A 15,629-nucleotide genomic window follows, 5' to 3' on the forward strand; every position below is an offset into this window, starting at 1 on the left:
TTTCCCTATTTTCTCTGAAGATTTTGGTTATTTGCCTCTGATATTAGCCGCCAGTTGAATGCAACAAGGTAAAGACAGGGAGTACTGCAGCAAAAAAACAGACATTAAATACTTCTGCTTTTATGGCATCTTCTGTCAATAGCTTTTCTGTTCAGCTGAGCAGTAAAGCAACATTTTGTCTGGGTGTTTTCTTACTACAAATGGACTTGCAGAACCTCTTCCTGCTACCTTAGCTAGCTTGAGGTCATTTTTTTTCTTTAGACTCCATTTGTTTCTCAGTGTTTGTTCTTTTCTACTCACACTCTGTATGTGTGTCCTTCATAAGTGGGAGATCACTGAGCAGCTTATGACTTAGCCAGATTAATTCCTAGGTCTCTTCTGCATTGGGATATTTTTCACTCACATAATTTCTCTAAGGAAATGTTTGAGCCCCATGACTTCTTTTCTCCTTTGACTTGCAGCTGTTGGCCTGTTTGTACTGTGAAGCCTCAGAGACCTCTCAGTGTCCTTCCTTTAATGTTCTTTGTCTTTATTATATCGTCTTTCCCCTGAAGAATAAATTGTCACCTTCATGCAAGTTGTCTTTTGCCTTCCTTATCTTAGGGGGCTTCTCAGTGCTGGAACACCATGCACTCAGACTGTGGTCTTTGTCACCAAAACACTCCACTTTGCTCTGCTTTGTGTTTCCTTCCCATCAGATTATCATGGCCAGCACTCTCTTCCAGAGTTTACATGTATTCTACCCACCTCAGGTTTTTCTTTGTTGAACTAGCTTGATCCTACTTTAAAAATTCTTTCCCTGAGGTAAATCAGGAGGTGAACAAACTTGAAATTCCTCTTTCTCATAAGGTGAACTCTGCTCTTGCCCAGCAACTTAGGGTGTTGAAGAGAAGCTGTCTCAGTGACCCACGTGTCTTTGAGGGGGAGGCAGAAGTATGAAAAGGAGAGGCTGCAAGATGCTACAGAGGAGCCTTGATGGGTTTTTAAATCCTTCAGTGGTGCACATGCTCCACCAGCAATGCTATGCTCTGAAAGGGGTTCTGGGTTTTCCCAGGATCTCTGGATGTTTGCAGTAGCCAGGCAGGCAGAATGAATTGTCTCAATATTAAGATAATAAATTTGCAGTTTTCCTCCTCCTCCTGTAAATCACGGGAGTCAGTGCAGAGCACGGGTCTGAGGCAATAAATTCTCCATCTTCCATTTTAAAAATTGGGAATCTGTGTTTATAAATAATGGCTATTTCAGCTAATTAAATCCTTCAGTGGCTTTATGTGCCAGATCCTGCCCAAGCCCGTGTTTGCAGACTTTGTTTCTCAGGGGGTCAAAGTGATGCTTGGCAGTTGCCATCCTAATTAATGCCCTTTGCCATACAGGACTCGGGTCACTTCTTGTGTCTTTACACACATGCCCATGGAGGGGTATCTTCTCTCTGTGCAAGCTTTTGTGTGGAAGAATGTGTAATTTGGGGTCTGGCTGTGTTTGTAATTCCTCTGTGCAGGAGTAAGAGCGACTGTACCAGGGAAAAGAGGATAAAGCTTTTGTGAAGCCTTCAAGTGATGTAGTCTTTTAATGTTTAACTTTTATTCACCCATACAGTTATCTTCTTTGTTTCTTTAATACCAAACAAATGCATAAATACCCACATTCCTACCCTCACACTTTCTTTTTTAATATTCCAGGTACTGGAGGTGACTTTTAAAAACAGAACTAAAATGACTTCTGAAATGCATAGGATATAGTGCTATCTGTGTCATTGCTGCAGGGTAGCTGGGGATGTAATTACTCAGATGTGGCTGATCACCTTTCTTTCTAGAAAAGAAGAGAAGTTTGTATTAGTTTCATGATAGCTTTATGGTTTAAATCTTTAATGATATCTGTCAGTAATGTGAAAGGCAGTGGATGAAGCAAGAGTGTTGGGTTTTGCTTCTCACCAAGGGGGAAAAAGCCACTGTACCTGTCTTGACTTGGACTGAAAGATCTTTGGGACAGGATGGGTATTTCCAGACATGTTTACAGCCAGTAGTGCACAAATAATTCTCTCTGCTGGCACAAGACATACTTTAGAAAACTAATATGTATAAATTCTTCTGGTTTCTGCTCTTTAAAATTGTTGCCTTAGGGAGAGCACAAACACACACACACACACACACACACAGAAGAAAACTTCTCAAAGGAAACATTAAACACAAACGCCTGGACTGGAACTAAAATAATCAGTATACAATGTATCTTTTGTCCTTCCCTTGGAAGAAAACCACTATTAAAATGTAACATTAAATATGCTGTGCTCATGTGGAGAGTTCATTTAGTTTTCCTCAAATAATTTCATTCTTCTCACATGGCTTAGCTTGCAGAAAGATTGAACACCACTTCAGTGGTATTTTAAGGTTGCAATTTAATCACCAATTGACTTTGGAAAACTAAATATAAACCCAGGAAGAGCCTGTTGCTGAGTAGAGGTAACTTCTGGTCAGTTCCAGACCTGAAATAATATAACCTTGTTAAGATTTATTTTTTTCTTTTGTCTTGAGAAAGGCAGGAAAGCTGGAGCACTGGGCAGCAGCTGTAGTTAGATCTTCCTTTGCTAGTTATGTTTATATCAGAGATGGAAAGCAAAAAACTGAGCCAAACCCCTGCCAGAAAGAGGGACTTTCTATTCCCTTTTCTAGTGGGAGTGTAATACTCACAGGAGAGGGGTGGTGATGTTTAAAAACCAGAAAGCTGGTTTGTGTTTGGAGCCCACCAAGGTGTCTGAGCACAATCCCCAAGGGAGAGAGCAGCCCTTGTGGTGCCAGGGGTCCTGGGGGACCCACACCCCTCCAGAGGCAGATGCTCTTATTAGTTACTGTCATTTGCTTTTCTGCACAAAGCTCCATAACATCAGTACAACCATGCCACCTTGTGTTAATTTTGGTTTCCTTATGGCCTGGAGCAGTCAGAAAAAAGCATTTAAAAGAATTTTCTGTGTGTGGATGTGTGTGTATCTGTACATTTTTTTAATGCTGTTAACAATTCACTGCTCTCTCTCTGAGCCTGGTTGTGTATCAATAGCAGGTAAAGTGATTCCACTCTGTCATTTTGCACTTGGAAATTTAGAATAAAGACATTAATTTTAATAGTTACATTTTCAAAATATGTTAATGTTGAAGAAGCTGAACTATCGTGGTACGTGTCTAGCCCAGCATGGGTAACTCTTTCTGGACTGTCATAAACTCCCTGCTGAATAGTGAGTCCTTCAGCTCAGGGGACTTTGCTCCATTATATCCCTGTGTCACAGCTGAACAGATGAAATCCAGACACCCTGGCTCCCTGAAGTTTTGGGGGTCATTTTGGCAGAGAAATAACCTGTGGATTTTGCACCATGGAGTTAGTAACATTACGAATGTTTTCTTGTGAGGAGTTATATTTGGGAATGCTTTAAATTTAAAAACAAACAACTACTTAAAATTGCTATGATATGCATAAAACCTTTTGAAAGAGAATGTAATCATTAAACCTTTGCCTCTTTTCTGCACAGTCAGCAGCAGAATATGTGAAGTCCCGCCTGCCTGAAGTCCTAAAGCAACATCTTCAAGACTATGAGAAGGATAAGGAGAACAGTGTGCTGTCTTACCAAACCATCCTGGAACAGCAGATTCTATCAATTGATCGAGAAATGCTGGAAAAACTGACTGTGTCCTATGATGAAGCAGGTACATTTTAAAGTTACATTTTACTGGAAAAAAAAGTTGCTCACTTTCAGTCTTTCTCCCAAATGCTTCTGCTGGCAAATTGAACTGTCTCCTCAAAGGTATGAGGTCACTTAATGAAACATTTCTTTCTCCTAAAATCAAGGTGAGATAGAAATGTTTCCACTCCAGCAAGTGAATACTAACTAGCTGAAAGGACAGTTATTTCTCCATGTCCTTTGTAATGCTCTGATGTTGATCGATGTGGTCGTGCCTCTTTATTGTCTCTGCACGTGGTGTGACCTGGTTTCTGCTGGTTCCTTCTTCACTGCTAATCTGTTTTGGGGGCTCACTCAGCTAAAAGTGTACTGGATAGTCACTGAATCTGATTTTCAAATCTGACATGATGCATGGGGATCGGCAAAACCAGTTTGTGTGTGGAGGGTTGGAGGCATTTTAACAGTACAGTTACAGGAGTTCCAACTTTGGTATTTACATCTTAATACTTGGGAGTTTGTCCTAGTCACAGCCAATGCTTTTTACTAGCATTTTGTTTCCAAGGGGTTAGAAATGTCTTCCAGTTTTTGATTCCTGCACAGAGTTGTCCTGGTGCATGGTCTTCACACTTACAGAGAACAAAAGAGATGCTGTTTCTGTTTTTCCCCAATCTTCCCAAATAGCCACCAGTGTCTGCCAAATGCCCACTCCCCTGAATCTTCCCAGGTTTCCCAGTGTTTGGATAAATTGAAATTAACACTGCAACCTTGTAAAGAAACAATCAAACAAAACCAAATCAGCCTCAGGCAGCCTTGTAGCACAAAAGAGAGTTTATACTTAGTGTGTCCCCATTTTTGGGGACATTTAATCCCTGATGGCACTTCCCTGCTCTGTTGTTCCCCTGACTGCACCTGGCACAGTAGTGCCCCTCAGGAACACGCTGAGCTCAGCTCCCAAGCTTTCCTTCCAGCTGTTTTAGGCAGAAGCTTCGAACTCATGAATGGGTTTTTCATCCTGTTTAGCTCTTGTTTGCCAGCTCCCAGGCCAGTGTATCACTCTAGGCTTTGGTTAGTGGCAACCTGCTAAAATTAGTTTCTCCTCTGGAAAACCAAGCACTGACAAGCTGGTGTTATTTTGTCCCATTTCTTTGTACTCAGGCTGCAGTGCCCTGAAGTACTTAAAGTGCTCAAACTACTTACCAACTTTGTTCAGACTCCTACTCAGACTCCCACTCACTAGCGACATGATTCTCTTAAGCTACTTTGATCTCAAAGGAGCTCGAGCAACTTAAAATGCCATGTGCAGCCTGAGTGTTCTGGGTACTTAACAGGGCTCTGAGCTCTAGTAGCTTCAAGTAATTACAGTGCTCTATTACTTTATCAATTATATTCAATAAATAAGCCTGATTCTCTTAAAGTGCTTTGATCTCCCATGCTCTCAAGCCCTTTACGGTATCGTTTGCAGGCTACACATGTCACATACTTAGGGAGCTCTGAGTCACTGATTTCTCAAAGGACAAGAGAGTTAAAATGAGGGCACAGTATATTTGTTTAACCACAAATGGCCTGTCTTTAACGAGGCATAAAAAGTAAGCTAAAAAAAAAAAGTTGCTTTTTGTTGCTTCTGTTTATATTTTTTTTAATGCAGAATTTACCAGTCCAGTGAATCATGTAAATCCTTTTCCCTGGCTTGGTCACTTCATCTCTCCAGTCATTTTGATTGATAGAAGTTTGTTAAGAAGGAGAAAATGCAATGGAAAAAATTACTGGCTCCTGTCAGAAGAAAAGGAAAGCATTTTCCTTTATTGAAAACTTCGTGTTTGTACGGAGAAAATAAAGATTAAAACTGCTTGAAACACACATTTGGGGGTTTATATCATGCAATAGAACAATCGTGGAAATGAGAAGCTACATAAGGTAGTAGTTTAGAAAAGCCCTAGCATATACAGACATGCACAATGGAGGGAGCAATGTGCTGTAAATAAAAGCCAGAATTTCAGCTTCCCAATTAGGTAGACACCTCTGCAGATTAAACCACGGAGATGGAGCCCGCTAGTCCTTTCAATCATGTCACTTGTTTACTACAAAAGCAGAAATGGTGCTACCTGCTCTTGAAGTAAGACCTGATTGTGAGCAGGGCACAGAAAATGGGCAGTTAAATGTAATTGCAGCAGCTGTTTGTGATCCCGAGTGCTCCAGCTATTCAGCACTTGAGCAGTTGTGGTGGTGACAGTTTTCTTCTCTGAGTGTTTTTCCATTCTGAAGTCAGTTTAATGAGAAGATCAAGCTGCTGGTGGCACACAGGAGATGAAGAAAGCTATCTTTACAAATCAAAATGTTGAAAATCAAAGTGATTGTGATGTAAGGGGAAAATACAACTTTCTCTGACAGGAGACATGAACAAAACCCATCCTGGAGAGCACTGTCAAGGGTTTGATTTCTGTGATCCTGAGCAGTTGGAGTTTGGAAATGTGTCAGCCAGGGAAACTAGAAGGTTAGATACTTAGGGTACATGGTACAGGGGGTCAGTGGCTGACTGAAGCAGGGGGCTGCATGTAGGGGAACACTTCCACAGCAAGACAGCAGACCCTTTTCCTGAAACCTTTCCTCTCCCTCTTGGAAAGGCTATTTTCCAAGGGTTCAGACAGTGCTCACCACCAGCTAACTCCCTTCACTCCAGAGATGTCTCCCAAAGCAAGTAGAATTCAGGTGCATCCATTTTCCAGAAAATAACAGAACTGCACTAAAACAGCTTGGGCTTCTGGTACAGTTTTGGGTGGTAGTTTGGCCTTTCTAGCAGCATGCAGTATTAATGACATGCAGCTTTGATGGACTGAACATCCTAAGGCCTCTTTTTGTCAGTCTTTCCCTTTAGGAAATGACTATATCAAAGCTACCAAATCAAATGAGTCCATCTAAAAATAGTCAACTATGTACAAGATTTTTAGTGACGTTTAACTAAGGAAGCTTTACAAAATGAAAGCAGACCCAAAGTGACAGGTGGTTAAAAATCCTGTCATAATCTTTAAATCCCTTAGTTTAAAAAGTGGCATTCTTGACTAGCTAAGGCTGGGCTAATTTTGTACATGAATATTTTTTTCCTGCTAGCTGAAGCATTATTTGGATGTTAATCCTATTGCTTTGATTTATAGCATTTCTAAACATCTGGGGTGGTCAGTGACTGCTCTGTATAAATACCAGTTTAGGGTATTTAAAGGCACTTTGGCATTTAATTCCAGTGTAGCTAAAGCCTGCCAGGAGATCCGGGTGGTGTTTTTGTACCTTAGTCAATAGTTTTTTCTTTAATGGATGGCCCCTCTCCCTCAGAGTCCTGTTGAAATTGGCTTTCATTGTTGTGTGACAAAAAAGATGGATTTCATTTTTCCCTGCTGTGAAGCACTCCTGAAAGATATTGATATTTAGGCACCGTATCCAGAGCCAGATGTCAGCCCAAAACATATTTTCTTAGCTAATATTTGCCAGGGTCTCCTGCCTTTCATAGAGCCACCTGCAAGGAAAGTGAGTGACTGCCCCTCCATGGGTCCTCCTGGGGGGAACCAGCAGCTCCTGCCTGGCCAGACCCCATGTGCCTCTCCCTGTGGGTGCAGTTTGATGTAGACTTCAGTGGAGAACTTTAGATGCAGTTGATGTGCACCAGGGCTTGAGACACTCCCTCTCTGTACCGTAGTGTTGCTTAAAAGGAGTTTTTATCTAGCAGCCCGTGTCCCATAATGCCCAAATACTCAGATTTTAGCAACATTTCTGTTGAGCTGAAATGTGGCCATCAGCAGTACAGCATCCTACACTTGTCTCAGGGCATGGGGGTTGTTCCCTGCCTTCCCCAGCCATGCCCAGATGCTGTGCTCTCCCTGGAAATCCCACTGTCCTTCAGAGCAGGTGGTGCATCCTTCTCTGCTCCTCACTCCCAGCACAATTTAGAGTATAATGACTGGGTAATGAATGAAATCAACTCCTCCTACTCAGCCTGCATTTTTCTGGCAGAGGACTGAGCCTGGTTTCTCTAGTAGCTGCAGCTGTGAAAACCAGCTCTGTGTGTAAATCCAAGGCTCAGACCGTCATTCCAATGGCAGGACCACAACCCAGTGTAGATCCAGACCCATGAGCATTTGCTTTTCCTGGCAAAAGCACAGAAAAGCAAAAATATCCAAGATTAAACTTCATCCCAAGAGGCTGGCAAATCCATCTGCTTCACACAGACATCCATGCCAACATGATCCTGCTGGGAAAAGGGGAACTTGAACTCTCCAGGGGCTAGTGCTGCCCCTTCTTCAATTGCCCTATTGGACAGCACAGGCAGGTGTTTTCCCTCAGAAAAAAATAAAAGTGACTAGAAGGAGAAAATGAGAAAATTAAAGCAGTAAAATTACACCAGAAATACATCCTGTCATTTGGGATAACACACACTTTGCTGGGGAAGATCCTTTTTTCCTCCTGCAAAGAGCTTTACCAGGTGAAGTTGTTACTCCACTGCGTTGCAGCAAAGATGAAGGTATCTTTGCTGTGATGTTTCAGGGTGGCTCATGCTCAGCACTAACCCATTAAAAATGCAGGAAGAAATCTGGTGGGGTGGTTATGTCCACCTTCTTTAAAATAAAATAGAACAAAGCTTGTCTTCAAGGTCCCTTGGGCCATGCTTTTGATAGGTGTTTTTTGATATGTCCTTTTCACAGAGAGCTCAGTCCTTGGGGAAACATGGGAACACACTTTCAATAGCTGTGACTTGTCAGACGTTTAAATCCTTGTCCTAACAGAGAATCTAGGGAATATTTATCTTCCATGCTCTGCTGACAGCACTGGGAAGAGCAGACATGGGTAATCTCACAATTATACAGTGATAATGGTCCTGCAACACATGTAATACTGCCAAGTATGAAATTACTTGGGCCTAAAAAATGGTAGGAATGTAGGTTTTGAGGGATTAAAGGAGCAGGAAGGAAAGTCGTGCACTAAGCACAATCAAAACTACAGTTGCAAAGCAATGGGTTGCCCAGAAACAAAAGCAAGAGAGATGTAAAAAACCTGGAAGGGAGAGAAGAGCTAGAAATGATGGCTTTTTATGAGGAAAAAGCACGTACAGGCAAAGGGTGGTCACAGTAATCAGTGTGTTTCTGGTATCTGAGGGGAAGTTGCTGGGTAGGCTCTTTGTGTGCCGTGCTGAGCACCCCTTGACAGGGGTGTAGCAATCCAGCACATTTGTTTTCTGGTTTGTCACACACACATTGACACAGCAGATGTGTCACAAACAGCACCTGAACGTGTCAGGCAACATTTATTGCTGTGCCAGGGGCTTTCTTCTGAAAAAAATGAGAAAAGCAGAATGGCCTGCAGGCCACCATGGATGGTGGCTTTCTCGCCAGCTCAGGTTCTGGTTTTAAATGATATTTAGGTATTTGATCTCAAGAACATGATCTAAAACAATTCCCTTCTCTGGATCTTGGGTTGCTGCAGTGAGAACTTGGTGTTGTGCTTTTTCCAGATAATACACTAGGAAGTTTTGCACTATAGCCAGATGATTATTCTTGAGTGTGTTTAATCTCTGCCTTCTGCCCGGTGCTTTTTATTGTATTTATTATATTTAATTTATTTTACACATGAAAGCTACGTGTTCAACTTGGTCACTGTGAGTCAGGGCTCTGATTTTCTGCAGGAGACCAGAAGTAACAGAGCAGTTACTACGGTGATTCATGGGTTTATTTTAAGCATCTATTTTAGTATGTGAAGAGTCATATCCTAAACGTGCCTGGTCTTTTCCGTTGGCTGGGGAATTAGCTTTTGCTCACAGGTAAGACACAGGGAGGCAACTCTAGCTGGGAGCTGAACACTAGCCTAAGGGGCTCTGTAGGTGTACACATAAAACCATTTAAATTACAGCTCAGGGTGGAACTTCGCTGCAAACCATTCACCTCTTTAATTTCCTGCTCTGTGGTCTTCCAGCTTTCTAAAATATTAGCAATGTTTGTAAACAACAGGCATATATTTAAGCCAGCCTAAGTGAATTGTATTCTTTTGCTCAATTAAAATAATTTTTTATTCATATAATTGCAACCCTTCAGCAGAAGCTCAGAGCAGAAACAGCACTTTAACAGGTACCCACTTGCCTGTGAAATATTCTTCATTTCCTCATCAATTTTTGAAGGAGGTATTTAGCTATTTAAATTTGTCAGCAGTTTTTCAGAACTGGCAAATAATTGTTCAGAATTGGTAAATATATTCATACCTTGAGTAAAACTGAAAAATACATCTTTTCTGTGTTTGGTGAAACCTCAGTGCAGTGGAGGGGCACTGGTGACCCTACAGGGCTGTGCCATTAGGGCAGGGGTTTTTGTCATTAATCACATGAAGTTTTCTGTTCTTAAGGATACTGCTTTCAGTCCTGCTGTATAAGTGCCATGTAGTTTTCAGTTTGGCATTCACACATATGCAGCACTTTAAAAAAATAATTTAAAATTCTACTGTCACCCAAGTCCCACAGAAAGAGAAGCAACCAACACAGCCCTGCAGAGTGCTGAGGTTCAGAAGTGTAATAGAAGAAGTTTTTAAAACCATTTAATAGTGTTAATGACCTGAGTGCTGACACTTCAGGACCAAGGGCCGTCCCTGTGCTGCCACCAGCAAAGCTCTGCTTGGCTTAACATGTGGACTGGATTCTGCAGCAGGTTGGGACCAAACTAATTATTACTGACTGACCATTTCCTTTCTGTGTAGTTATTGAGGAAATCTGGAAAGCATCTTAAATGCACAAGCTTATTTTTAGGTGTTTTGTTCAGTCAGAAATTGTGATAGAGACAGCTCAGGTGTGTGCCCAGGGGAGGAGTGGTTTGATGTCTCCTGCACCAGGGGAAGGTTGTTCCTCCAACCTTCTAGAGGGTTTTTTCAAGGGTGCTGCAGTATCACTGCCTGATTGCTGCCTTCTCTCCTTGTATCTTTGGCCTAACAAAAGTCTTGAGAAGTATACAAGCCCTGGAGAATCAAAAAACTATTTGAGGTTTATTTTGTGTGAGTTTGTATTAGATTTTGTTTGAAGACCTTTGGATGGAGCTGATGTGCACTAGGGCTTGGGATGGTCACCATCATTACCGCCGTGTTCTTTCTCAACTACAGAGGCACGAGTTGCAGGAGTAGACAGATGTGAGCATGGATTTATCTCATTTTTTATTATTATTTGTTAAAAGTCATTACCGCCGTGTTCTTCCTCAAGTACAGAGGCACGAGTTGCAGGAGTAAACAGATGTGAGCATGAGTTTATCTCATTTTTTATTATTATTTGTTAAAAAGGTATCAGCTCAGAGTAGCGTTTGAGGACACAACTTGCTGGAGATTCAGTGTAGGCAGAGAGAATATCTGTTCCAGGCCTCTGAAAGAAACCCATCCTTCTCAGCAGAGGTTTGTCACTGCTGATGGATGCAGAGATAAATGCCTGAAGGGCCTTGTGAGCAGCAGCCTACAAACCTGTCCTGCCTACAAACCTGACACACCATTTGGAGATCCTTATTACATTTTCCTGCATCATTACCCAGACAAGCGTGAGCAGCCTTGCTGGAGCAGGGTGGAGCAGCACAAAATCATCACAACAAGACACCTTTGCAAACCCTTTCGTTTACACCTGTAACTGCTAGACTGTAGCATTGACTCTTCAGTCTTGCTGTTCCTAGTTTTGCCATGCCAAGTACAAAAAGCTAATATTTGCTTTCTTCTGAAAACATGTTAATAGGAAAATCATTGAGAAGAAAATATATTGTAATAACATCAAGAATGTGGCACATGCCCAGGGTTTATCATCGGAGGGCTCTGCGGTATTTCCAGAGATCACTGGGAACTTTGCACACATCTTTGTGTCATCTGTCCTTGTGCTCTCCCCATTTGCATCAGATTTCAGCTCATGCTGAGCCCTGCTTTGCATGCACAACTGCACAGCCCACCACAATCAATCCCTATTAGCCTGTTCCATTATTGCCCAGTGTTTGAATTATACATGGCGAGATGAAGGAAGAAAAAGGAGCCGGAACAAAAGGAGGTTTTCTGTTCTCAAGTGAACTCTCTTAAAAACCCCTATCCATAATCTGTAACAACCCATTAAGGTAAAAAAGTTGGTCATAAACAAGCAAAAACTGGCTCTTCCCCATGCTGTAAAACCTTTCTAACAGTGGCAGTCGCAGAGTTTCAGCAATATAGGTGTTTTTTCCTCTTTCCATTTGCATCTTCTCCAGGCAGCTCAGGGACTGTGGGCTGCAGCTGCTGTCTGTTAGGTGCTTGGGTGCATCTTTGAAAGCTGGTCTCCATGGCTTCTGCTGCCAGTTGGATTTGCTGATCTTATCCAAAAGTTCCCCCCAAACTGGGCTGTTTTCTTTCAACTGTGTATTGGGAGGGTGGTTTCTGAGGTGACAGCCCTGCTCCTCCAAGAACGGGCACATGGCAGGTGGGGAGTTTTGCATTTGCAAATGGGCAAAGTAGGGTTTGATAGAGAACTGGAAGATATAACCAGAAAATATGGAAAGAAAAATCTCTGGTCTGAGCTGGCTGTTGGCCAGGTGTTAGAAGAGGATGAGCCTCTGAATTTGATTCACCTGAAACGGGGAAAAGTAACCAGCTTGATTTAAGATGCAACCCTTGCTTAGGCCAACCAGCCTCAATTTACAGCTCAGTGAAATCTACATCGGTGTATTTTGTGTGTTGGATGGGGACAGAGAGAAGCTCTGGAGATAAATCACAAACCTCCTTAATTGTGTGTAATTCTGGTGCATTACCATTCTTCATCCCTGCTTTATTTCTCTCCTCTTGCTCCCACCCTCTTGCCAGCACAGGAGGTACAAAGTAAGATCACAATCCTTTTGGACAGGTCACATGTTTGTATTTCTAATTTGACAATATACCTCAGGCACTGAATAAATAAATCCTAAACACTTCCTTGCTGTACAGCTCTGCCTGTATCCTCAGAAGTTCCTTATTTGTCTGGGAGTTAACATGAGTGATTTGTCAGGCCAGTGCCTCAGGGCCAGCTGCAGAGCATGGCAGGTATTTGCAGTGATCCTCCATGAAATGAGCTGCAACCTGAGAGATGGTCCTGCTACCCACGGGGGTTAGTCCTTCATAAAACCCAACCCCAGGAGCTGAGGGACAGTGCAGTCCTAGTGAAAACCATCTGTTGGATACCATTGCCAGCCACAGTGGGGAATCTGGGGCAGCCCCATCAGGGCAGAGTGCAGCAGAGATGCGCGCGACATCCCTAAGCCAGCCCTTAGTTACCTGGTTGTGAAGGATTTGCTAATTATAGGTCTTGAGTCCAGTTTAGTGCCTACCCAGTGACACTTCATTTATAGCTGCTGCTTTAAGTCTGGTATTTATGGCTCTGGCACCTGAGGAAAATGCAGGTCAACTCCTGGTGTTCAAAGGAAATTTTGCCGCCTCGATCCTTTAGGCAGGACTGGGATAAAGCCAGAGATGCCACAGGGCTGGGCACAAATTGGATGCTTTTAATTGTTTTGATGTTTGTTTTTTCCCTGTGGGACTTTCAATCTGCTCCTACTTTTTCCACATGATTACAGGCCCCATTACATTTGAATGTCACTACTAAAAGCCTGTTGAGCATCCAGGGTGACGTTCTGTAGCCAGGTAAGGTCAGTCATGCTGTTAGAGGGCCTGGTGGGGCAGCCTGTGGAGCAGCAGCATTACTGACCTGAGTGCTGACACTTCAGAACAGGATCAGGGGCTGTCCCTGTGCTGCCACCAGCAAAGCTCTGCTTGGCTTAACATGTGGGCTGGATCCTGCAGCAGGTTGGCACCAAACTGACTCCCTCAAAGTCAGTGTTATAAAAGCAACAACTTCAGTATCTTTGGCAATGTGATTGTGGAGGATTTTATTGGTCTGGAATTGCTAAGAGAATGGAATCCTTTCTTTTCGTCTCACTTTTTGTGTTTGGTTTGGGGTTTTTTTGTGAGATGGGTTCTGTAGACTGTGTTTTACATTGCAATTTGATCATTTCCCTTCTGGGAAATGCAAGGCCTTAGAAGGTTTCTAATGGATCCATAGCAGATCTGTCTTACAGATCACAGAGTCTGAGACAAATCTTAACAAAGCAAGACTTTGCGTACCTCACTGTAAAACCTTTAGTAGCTTTTATGTGTTTTTAGACTTTTATCTGGCTTTTTCTTAGAAAAGTTGAGGTATTAATATTTTGAGGGCATACCCTTATCTTTCCCAATGAAAAATGTAACTTCTTCCTGAACACCCTGGGTTCATGTTAACAGTGGTGAGTAATTTGTTGAGCCTCTAAGGATTGTGGTATCCTCTGGCTTCTCTTTGCCAGCCATTTGACCCAACAGAAGTCCCACAGCTTTGTTCTGCCATTGCTCTGCAAATGGAAACCAAAGCAGTTATAGCCTTGGGTCAGAAGAACTCAGGTGTTGCAGCTTGTGTGCCAACACTGGTGTTGCACTTTTAGCCCTGGAAGCTCAAAGAGAAGTATCAGCAAGAGTTTTCTATTCCTCTCCTGGACAGACCTCAGCATAGGCATTTTGTCTTGTCTTGTCTCTGTAAGGCTGCACAGGAGGTTTAAGTGCTACAGAATGCCCAAGCCTGTCCACAAAGGAGAGAGCACGGCTGGTTTTCTGCACTTTAATTAGCCGAGTGACACCCAGAAATTGCTAACCAAGAAATATAAACTGGTTTTAACACATTTCTAATTCTAGTGTATTAAATGGCTTAGTGGGACGTTCAGGTGCAGGCCTTGTACAGGCTGGTCTTGTGGGAAGTCTCCCTCCTCAAAGCAGGGGGGTTTGAACCTGATGATCTTCAAGGTCCCTTCCAACCTTAATCATTCTGTGATTCTGTGAAAAATATGGGAGCAATGCCAAGAAATCAACTTTTGAACAGAAGTGGAGCTTCCCATTGTATTAAGGTGATTTTTCAGAAGGACAAGAAATGAATCACCAGGCTGAGGGATGGGGTGAGGTGGGAGTGCGTCCTGGCTCTGCCACCGTATTGATGGGGCAATGTCAAAGCAGCCTGGAAGATGGAGAGCCTGCCCGAAAGGGTCTCCATGCTTCAGAAATTAACTCCTGTTACCTGATGCACAAACGCTCCCTTCCAGCTCTTGTTTTCCTACTTGGAAAACTCTTCTACGCAGTTGAGTTGGAACACTAATCTGTCGAGCTATAAGAATATTCCCACTATGGTGATTATAATATGATGAATGGAAAACAGGATTGAGATATATATACATACTTGTGGATTAGGGAGAATAATAGGATCTATCAGAAATACAATGCAAGATAAAATAGCAGCAGTACAATTTCTAACAGAAATACAATATGCTTCTCTGTTTCAAATATAAAATCTTATAACAGCACTGCATACAGCCAGGTAGGGATTGTTTTGTGGTGGAAATTAAGCTACAGCCTGGTAAGCATTTGAAGTAATTTCTGTCTTTCCAAGAATCAGCTGTTTCTTTTAATCTATTTTAAAAGAAGGAGTTATTTTGATTTGGGGGGGAGGAAGTTATTCTGAGTTAATGAAGGAATTATGAGACCTTGAATTTTCAGCATGATTTTTTTTAGGTTTGTACTTTACAGAATTTACTTCCGCAGTAGAGTTTTGTTCCCTGAAAGAAAGGGCAGGTCCAGCCTATTGGTAGGAAACACCAGCACTGGGGGTTTTCAGGGCTGGATGCCTAGGTGATGTGTAGGCAGTTCAGTCCTGTATACCCTGCAAGACATTTGAGGAAAAGGAGGTGGGACTTGAAAAACGCAGATGTATTTTTGAGAGGTATTGTGAGTGATCAGCAGTTTATTTTATTCACAGGCATTTAGCCCTGTAATTTACCAAAATTGTATCTTTTGGAGGTTATAGTAGCATTTTCTCTAATCTGCATAGCTTCTGCTGAAAGCCATTCTGTAGGTATTTAACCATTTCAATAACCTGTAAATGAGTAAAGAATGAAGAAGAGCT

At 42.4% G+C, this 15,629-nt stretch overlaps 1 protein-coding gene across 1 annotated transcript in view; it reads left to right on the plus strand.

Moving 5' to 3' along the window:
- Positions 1-15,629, plus strand: part of PPM1L (protein phosphatase, Mg2+/Mn2+ dependent, 1L) — an 88,041-nt gene that overhangs the window by 62,617 nt on the left and 9,795 nt on the right. The window contains exon 2 of the mRNA XM_009995705.1: positions 3,518-3,692. Within this exon, the coding sequence (XP_009994007.1) occupies positions 3,518-3,692 (175 nt within the window). The remainder of the gene's footprint in view (positions 1-3,517; positions 3,693-15,629) is intronic.

Source organism: Chaetura pelagica, unplaced genomic scaffold (genome assembly GCF_000747805.2).
Source record: "Chaetura pelagica isolate M959 unplaced genomic scaffold, ChaPel_1.0 scaffold394, whole genome shotgun sequence".
In the NCBI taxonomy this organism is placed as follows: Eukaryota; Metazoa; Chordata; class Aves; order Apodiformes; family Apodidae; genus Chaetura; species Chaetura pelagica.